The sequence below is a fragment of the Parasteatoda tepidariorum genome, chromosome 10 (assembly GCF_043381705.1).
Source record: "Parasteatoda tepidariorum isolate YZ-2023 chromosome 10, CAS_Ptep_4.0, whole genome shotgun sequence".
Taxonomy (NCBI): Eukaryota; Metazoa; Arthropoda; class Arachnida; order Araneae; family Theridiidae; genus Parasteatoda; species Parasteatoda tepidariorum.
Window position 1 is genome coordinate 79548999 of NC_092213.1, and position 9504 is coordinate 79558502.

Below are 9504 nucleotides of genomic sequence, written 5' to 3' on the forward strand. Positions count from 1 at the left end.
AAGGCTGCCTGAATTTCTCCAGAGCCTTATTTGAGCGATTGGCATTTCTGCATTCTTGGAGAATCATATTTGGTAACTAATGACATAAGTCTTGTTTAAAAATTTAAAACGTTTAAAATTTAAAACGTTTCAAGTAATTTTCTAAGTAGTTTTTGTAGATATGAAAGAAAACTCTGAATGGTAAAAGGTATTTTACAAATTTCATTTTGGATCATAAGATAAAATTTAATAATAAATAATAATAACCTTACTATAATGATACCTAATATTGAACATTAATTACTAATAGCGAATCTTACTATAAATGACAAATATCTTACTATAATTGACAATCACATACGCCATTGATTGCATAAAAAAAGAAAACATATAAAAGAATACATATTTTTATAGGGGATAATTTTTAATAAATTTGTATAATAATAGTACAAAATGTTTGCAGAAAAAACCCTTCTTTTAGAAAAAAGTACAAAAATTACTAGAAACTTTTTAAATTTTCAAGATATATTTAAATCAAACTTTTTCATAATTTATTAAACAAGATTCACAACAAAATTATGAAAAAGTTTGTAAATGTTTTCTGTGCATGCAAAAAGATGAAAGAACTATTTTAAATTTTCAAATCTTGTGCAATTTTCCATAAATTGTTTTCAAATTTTGGAATAGTTTTGTCACTAATTAAAAAATGCTACAAAAGTTTTATTCAATTTTACTGAATACTTTTTAAGTTATAGCATATCCTATATGTAGGTATGTATATATTTATCAGGGTTGGGGTTTTGGACGTCCTAAACTGGTTTTGGATAGGACACATGGGTTTTACTGACTTAAAATGGATAAAACTGTCTTAAAGTGTCCAAAATCTTGAACTTTAATAAAAGGTAAAAATTCGATAGGTGTAACCATTGTACACATAATAGTTACATGTATCAATAAATATTTGATATTTTTTATACAATTTACTTTAACTTATTAAAAGAAAATAATATAATATAATAGGAAAAGGTTTATAATTTTTGAAGCTCCACAATTCATTGAACAACAAAAGTGAATACCTAATCCTTTAAATATAAATATGCTTTTAATACTGATAAATAATGTTTTTGTATAAGGACAAATAATACAATATTAAAAAATAATAATTTTTTAATAAAAATACTAAATTTGTTTAAAAATTAACCTTTTATTTTTCACAATATTTTTTTTAAAAAATTTCATAGTTTTCACATCACAGGATGATAAAAAAAGACATCTATTTAAAAAAAAAAAATTTTTTTTCAATATAAATATATTGGTTTAAATTGAAAATATAAAATAACTGAAAAATGTATTAACAGTTTTGAAGGGCATAATATCAGTTTCAGTTACTGACACTGGTGATGTATCACCACTATGCTAAATGAATTGAACATTGATGAAATAAAAATATTCTTGAACAATACTATAAATAAATGAACCTGTTTATGACTAACCCCTAATAGCTGATCCTGTATGGCAAGGTCAAACTTCAGTTATGTACTATTGAATGAGAGCACCAATTGAACTTGATTACTGATTAATCTTGCTTTGCTTAATGTTTAAATTGAAGAATCAAACAATATTAATAAAACATTATACTTTTAAAAACAAATATTCCCTAGTAGATTTAATTATCAATATGTTATTAGTTCTATGCTTATTTTACCTCTTAAATATCATTCAGATAAAATTGTGACATAATTTGAGTAAAAGGGTTTTGGACAGTTTAAGACAGGACGATTTAAACCGTGGATTAATCCATTCTGTCCTAAACCTTGCCAACCCTGATATATATATATTAATATAAATAGAAATATATATAGATATATAAATAGAAATGAAGAAAATTAAGAAAAACAATAAGTTTTATTTACTGCGCATAAGTTGCAAGCAAATCGAACCCATAATATAAGTTCAAAATGTAGAGAAAACATGGAAAAATTCCAGAACAATGAAAAAAGGGAAAAAGAAAAATAATAATAAAAAATTCCAGAAAAAAAGAAGGGAAAAAAAAATTCCGAAAAAATTTATAAAAATCCGTAAAATAAAATAGAATTCTTTTTCTTTTTTTTCAGCATTTTTTTTAATTATTATNTGAAGGGCATAATATCAGTTTCAGTTACTGACACTGGTGATGTATCACCACTATGCTAAATGAATTGAACATGAATGAAATAAAATTATTCTTGAACAGATAAATAAACCTGTTTATGACTAAACAAGCACTTAGTCCCTAATAGCTGAACCCGTATGGCAAGGTCAAAATTCAGTTATGTACTATTGAAGGAGAGCACCAATTGAACTTGATTACTGATTAATCTTCCTTTGTTTAATGTTTAAACTGAAGAGTCAAACAATATTAATAAAACATTATACTTTTAAAAACAAATATTCTCTAGTAGATTTAATGATCAATATGCTATTAGTTCCATGTTTATTTTACCTCTTAAATATCGTACTGATAAAATTGTGACATAATTTGAGTAAAAGGGTTTTGGACAGTTTAAGACAAGACGGTTTAAACCGTGGATTAATCCATTCTGTCCTAAACCTTGCCAACCCTGAAATATATATGTAGCATAATAGATAAATACAAAAAGAAATGAAGAAAATTGAGAAAAACAATAAGTTTTATTTACTGCGTATGAGTTGCAAGTAAATCGAACTCATAAAATAAATTCAAAATGTAGAGAAAACATGGAAAAATTCCAGAACAATGAAAAAAGGGAAAAAGAAAAATAATAATAAAACATTTCAGAAAAAAAAGAAAAAAAAAAAAATTCCGAAAAAATTAATAAAAATCCGCAAAATAAAAGATAATTCTTTTTCTTTTTTTCTGCATTTTTTTATTATTATTTTTTTTTCTTCATTATTCTGTAATTTTTCCATGTTTTCTCTACATTTCGAACTTATATATATAAATATGTGTATATATATATATATATACACATATAAAGAAAAAAAAATAAAATGTCTACACCCGTGTCTCCATAAATATTTAAGAGAGTAATGAAATTTTATGCCATTACTACACAAAATTAACCAAAGTAATCAATACAAGTTTATTATTATATTTTCTGGCATAGAGTTTTCAAAAACACTTTTTTTCTTCTTCCATTTGTGAATTATTACTGGTGCCTCAAACCTCAAAAAACTTTAAACCTCATTGATAAGCATGGCATGAGAAATCACATATAAGAATTTAAGAAATTAAAAATAAAAAAATCTCAAATTGTCCCTTCAATGACAATCTATTTAAAACAGCCATATGGATAAAGAATTGTACATATAAAAAATTACTACAGTATAACAATATCACTTCCATCAAAGCTAACGTCATCAATATAGAATTGCAAGCCATCTTCATTTTGATCTAAATAGTTCCACAATATCAACTCCTCCAGCAATTGGTCTTCTCTATTCCTATTCTGCCTGCGGCGGTTTTGTCTCGTGGGTGCAGGTAATTCAACAACAGTGCCATCAGACAAAGCGTGCAAATAAAAACAACGATTGCCAAAGGGGCAATCACCTTCGCCTTTACTGAAATATTTACAGTGCTTTGACTTCAAGTTACATTTATACTTTTCGATCAAATTTATTTTTTCTTCTTCAGTATGAAACCAAAAATTGCTGGGTATTATAAAATCCGAACGAATCCTGCACTGAGGACACTTTCTCATCACTTGCTGGTCAACCGCAGCGTCAGGATGCACCGAATCCATAATGCTTCCCCTGCGACGCCACTCCCTGATGCATTCCAAACAGAATACGTGGTTGCATTTTTCCAGGATTCCAAATCTCCGATGAGCTATTTTCTCTTTGTCCAATATCACCTCTAAGCAGATGCCACACACTTTATCCTTACTGCACTGAATAGCAAACGATAATTCCATGTCCCTTTCTAATTCCTTCTCACAGTCTTCGATGTGCTTAAGCTGTTGATTTCTATCGCAAGGATCTAGGCAATATTTCTGACACAAATCACACAACTTACCATGCACGCAAGGGCACCAATCTCTCAAAGGACACTGGCCTAGATCGTAATGAATGCATCTGTCCATAGGTAATTTCGCACCATCATTACCAGAAATGCCCAGTTTAGTAATTTCAGGGAAATATTTAGCGATTTCTAATTCATTGAAGCAATCTCGCATGCTGGACTTTCTTTTTTCCTGAATATCTTTCAAAATAAAACTAAATCGTTTTTTAAGATTTGTAGAGCCTGTATCATCAGAGTTGACCACCTCACTCTTATGATCAACTATTTCGTTCATTGATTCATTACCATCATTGTGAGAGAACCAACATTTTTTTCCATATTTGCACATTCCTCTTTGATAAAAATCGCAAGCAACGTTTTTAGGGAGGATTTTAGTCATAGTGTGAGCGAATTCACAATTTTCTCCATCAAGGCAAGTTGATTTTAAGAAAAACGGACAAACCATAATATTTTCGCTTTCTTCTTTGTAAATTGACATTTTCTCATACAATTTCTGAAGAAATTAGAACAATTATTGCGATTTTATTGAGATAAATTCATTATGCTCGATCAAACTCGAAAAGAAAATAAACAAATACATAACAAATTCCGTTACAGTTATGACAACCATAAAGCAAGGTTTAGGCTTTTCTCCCTAAGCTTAGGAACCATTCTCCTTGCATTACGCAAATCTGATCACAGTCGACGCAAATAAAAGCCAACCAATCATGCTTTTCTTTTTTCTGGACGGACGTAAGGTGCGTGAGTCACAGTACGAACGGTATGAATGCGATTTGCTCGCATGCGAGCGAAAATCGGGTCCGGGGGAAATATTTACACGTGATTAAGAATGTGGAAATCCCTTGCGAAATGACAAAGGACTCAGATACTATAAAACACTGATAAAATTAACTAGCGTTTCAAAACCGAAGAAGAGGAATCAAATGCATTTTTTTCGCATGCGAAAGTTTTTAACAGGCATGGAACTGCTTGAATTGTTTTATTGGTACAACATACATTTGCAGGCTTGTTTGCTCAATTAAGGCTCATAAACCTTTGTCAAGGAGAAGGACAGATAGCACAACACAGAAAAGAACATCACAAAGAATATATCCAGGGTTACGGCGGGATTCGAACCCGCCACCTCCACGAGCGTTTGGCGGGATACACCGCTCTGATAGGAAGGCCCCTAGCATATGAAAATTATAAAACTCTTAGGACTGTAGTTTACAAAAACATAAAGCACATTAAATAATCCCAAGGAATTGAAGTAGTAAGATATTACATGATTTAAAATTTCATTTGCTTCAAAAATAAATTTCATGTCTGTATGTATTTAAAGCGAATAAAGTTTTCACAATCAGGTAATAAAGTACATTCTTGATTCTGAGAAGAAAAATAATCGACTTCACTTTCGGGATTGTGGTCATTAATTTGCTTTACATTTGGAAAGAGTAATTTCTGTTTTCAACGCCCGGTGGCTGAGCGGTAGCGTTTCGTGCTGTCGTGCCACAGGTCCCTGGTTTGATCCTTGGACCGGGCAAGGTTGACTCAGCCTTTCATTCCTTTAGTGTGTCGATAAATGAGTACCAAGCATGATTGGGAACTAAACAATGGGGGTTCCGCGCTCGGTTGACCACCTGACCGGAGCATCTGCTCCTGCACCTCAGAGCCCAAGGTCAAGAAAACTGAGATGGGCACAGTAGGCCTTGGCCCTCTATGGGCTATCGCGCCGCTGAGTTTAGTTTTAGTTTTTAATTTCTGTTTTCCGAAGATTGAATTTGAAGAAGCAACTTTGAATTGAAAATAATTGAAGAACCAAGATTGAAAATAATTCATTGAAATTTTTCATTACAAAATTGGAACTAATTAACTTCATTATATTTACCTTCGTTATATCGAGCATTTGATTATATTGTTCCCATACAAAACAAAATGGAGAGATTTTGCAAAACGTGAAGTTCTTCGTAACTCTAAAATTAACGCTATTTTAGTTTTGCAGCACATGTGCCAGAATTTAACTGAAAATCTATGTCCCAAGAAAGGATTAAAAATAAGTTTAGCGTGATTAACGTAAATCAAACCTTACTCAAAATCTCCGTAATGTATAAAGACGGGGTAGGCTGCTTTTCTGTAGTTTGAAACTGAACCAAAATATAACTTTTCCGGATTATGTATAATTCTGGAGTAAGTTTAACAATATATTTTAATGCATAAAATTTTACATCTTTGAAAATATAGGAATAGAATATTCCACGAAACAAAATACAAGTTATTAACCGCTCAATACATAATTGAACACTCTTTTTAAAATATATTAAAGGGTGTTCAGTTTTTGCCGCTCTTAATGTATATGTTTTATAGTATCGTCAAAAAAGCAAACTAAAAATGAACATAACGAGTTAATGAAGTATGAAAAAAAAAAAGAAATTTTAATTCGATTAACTAGCGCGAAGAAGAGAAAACTATCAGAATTCTTTTATGTCTAATGAGACCAGAATACGATTGCTGTAAACTACCTGTCAGCCATCCAGATAACTTGCTTTTACTAATTTTTATCCCTCCTTTGCTCTAAATGAACCTGCTTCCTCAATGTCGAGTCCGTGTTTTATCACATCTCTGATCCTTTATGTTCACAGATTTTTTTCTTTCAATTTCCTTTTTGACAATGTGTCTAAAATTATCACTGAGCACCCTATATTTTATATGATGATAGGTAGGTATTTTATTTACTTGACATTATAGCTGCACAACGGGTTATTGGCGACAGTCTGGGAAACATTCCCCAGAATGATCCGAGGAAATGCTATCACAATTTCGATCCTCTGCAGAGGGGATGGCTCCTCCGCTTTGGTAGCTAAACGACCTGCGCGAAGTCAAGCCCTTCACGGTTGAACAGTTTAACGAGGTCTTATACCGTGCACCCTCGGTCCCTACGTAGGCTGATCGATGTGGTCATCCACCCGCTTACTGACAGCAGACAGTGATGCTTGACTTCGGCGTTCATCATTATGATCATTCCACTGCGGGACATTTTATTTGATGAAAAAACTCTGGGATAAAAATCTATGATGTAGAAACTTTTAATCTCAACAGGCTACAGCTGCAAAGAAAATATGCAGACATTTTTGTGTCACTTAAAAGAATGTTTCTTTTTTCTTCATTCCCGCACTTTCGAAAAAATAAATAAAATCTTCTACTTTTACAATATTTGTTTAGCATTTTTAAACCGTAAGCCTAAGTTGTAGAACTAATTTACAACAATAATAATTCTATTTTTAAAAGTAAGACGAAAAATAATTATGCCTTAAATAGATAAGAATTGGTTTGCAATGAACTTACTTAGTGATTTTTCAGAAGAAAAAAATTCATTTTCTATTTCAAACAAAAAGTTGACATATCAAGGTTTTGATAACAATCTCTTCGACGCAATTGAAATTAACATTAGTGGATAAGTAATGCCAAGGGGGAAATATTTTTTTGACATAACAAGGTTTTAGATATAGTATCAAGAGTATACTGTAATTTATTTATTAGCGTCTTATTTTAAAAAATTAAAATTTCTAAATTTAATAAATTTTTCAATTTATGTTCTTAGTTACTAAATCTTAATTTTTAGCGAGAAATTTCTATGTTCTTTAATATTTTCGTCATTTTTCATAGCTTTTGAAACAGCCCTAGTTTAGCGCTGTTCATAATCGTATCACAAATATTGTCGGTAACAAAAAAAAAGAAGATGCCAGTAACACTGTCACTAACAAATATTGTCACTAAAATATGTTCCCCCAATAATTGCCTTAATGCCGTAATAGTTTTTTATTTATATAATAAAGACTTTTGATATGATTCTTTTAAAGTTATGTAAGAATATTACAAAGTCACTAAAAATAATCTTCAAGAAACAAAGCCGATTGTAGTTGTACTTTATTTACGTCACAGTAAATCTGCACTATGGGCTTTTGGCGACGGCCTGGGAAATATACATCCGAGCATATTTTATTGTGGCATTGCACAATTACAATAGCATAGTTTCACTAAATTAATGTATAGTTTTTCATTCTTAAGATAGACTTTTATATAAACTTAGTTTTCTCAGTTTTATCAATTTCTCCATATTTACTAAGATCAACAAACCATAAGAAAACTCAGTAAGCTTGTTGAAGGTAAAGTGAAAACTTTTTCAACCATAGCTAAATGGAAATTAAAACCTATTATAGTAACTGCAAAATAAATGAAACTGCAGTTTTCCATAGTTTAGCACTAGTTAAGCACTTTGATGTACAAATAGGTAAAAATTAAAATTATTCTTTTCTTACTTTGCATTCATATACTTGAAAGTGCAATACATTTTTTGCAGTTTTTGTAGCAAAGTTGCAATATTTATTCAAAATAATCTCAAAACGGAAAAAAATGTACTTTTCATCAAAGCAACAAACCGTAGTAAAACTTGGTAAGGTTTAATAAAAAAATTTTTTTTTTTACAACCCTGGTTAAAATGGAATCAAAACTTTATTTAATTGCTAAATATTTCTTTTTTTTTAAATAAAAAAATCTTATTTCATTACATTTAATGGTAAAAATCACACATTAATGAATTAATGTCAACAAAACTACTATACAGAAAAAGAAAAAAAAAACACGATTGATTTTTCCCACCACGTAAGGAAGCTTACTGTAAAATTCAGTGAGAAATAGTTACTACTTCAATGCTTAACACAATCACTATGTTCTGTGAGCAATCACCTTTAATGACTAAGAAATAACCACCTTGCAATGTTCGAAAATTGAATAAAAATTTAGTTTTTTCTCAGAGTTTCAAACGAAATGTTAAAATGTATCATTTAATGTTAGAGCAATTTGAAATCAAAATTTAATTTACTAACTGCAAAATTAATAAAACTTTATTTTATGACACATTTAACAGCAAAAATGAAACATTCATTTCATAACAGAAATAGACAAAAACCATATCTTACTATAATAAAATAATCTTAAGTAAATAATAATAATAGCAAGTAAATAATCTTATTCTAAAAGTTTCAGCAAGATATTACAGTTAATAAAACAACACTTAACAAAATCAGCTTACTTTATGAAGAGCCATCTGTAATATAGCAATGAAATAATCATCTCGTCGTTAATAAAAGCAAGGATCTAAAATGGAATAAAATTTTAGCCTCCCTCCTTCACTAATTTTTGCATTATAACGAAAATATCAAACATAACATAAAAAATTATTGTTCTATATTTTTTTTGTGCAAACTGAAGAAAATTTAGAACACAGCAAGGCAATTTTCACATCAAGCACTAACTTTAGGTCAATTTATAACGAACTGTTTTCATATTCTGCTATGTTCTCACCACACAACAGCTCTGAATTGTCGTGATTTAGAACATTAAAAAATTATTGTTCTATAAATTTTGTGCAAACTGAAGAAAATTTAGAACACAGCAAGGCATTTTTCACTTCAGACGCTAGCTTTAGGTTCATTTTTTCAATTGATATT

The 9504-nt window shown here is 30.0% G+C and overlaps 1 protein-coding gene across 1 annotated transcript; it reads right to left on the minus strand.

The window, feature by feature from the left end:
• Window positions 1-3056: 3056 nt before the first annotated feature.
• Window positions 3057-4617, minus strand: LOC107438154 (probable E3 ubiquitin-protein ligase makorin-1). Its single transcript, XM_016050360.4, has one exon. The coding sequence runs from the start codon at window positions 4494-4496 to the stop codon at window positions 3318-3320; it is 1179 nt and encodes a 392-aa protein (XP_015905846.2). The 5' UTR covers window positions 4497-4617; the 3' UTR covers window positions 3057-3317.
• Window positions 4618-9504: the final 4887 nt, after the last annotated feature.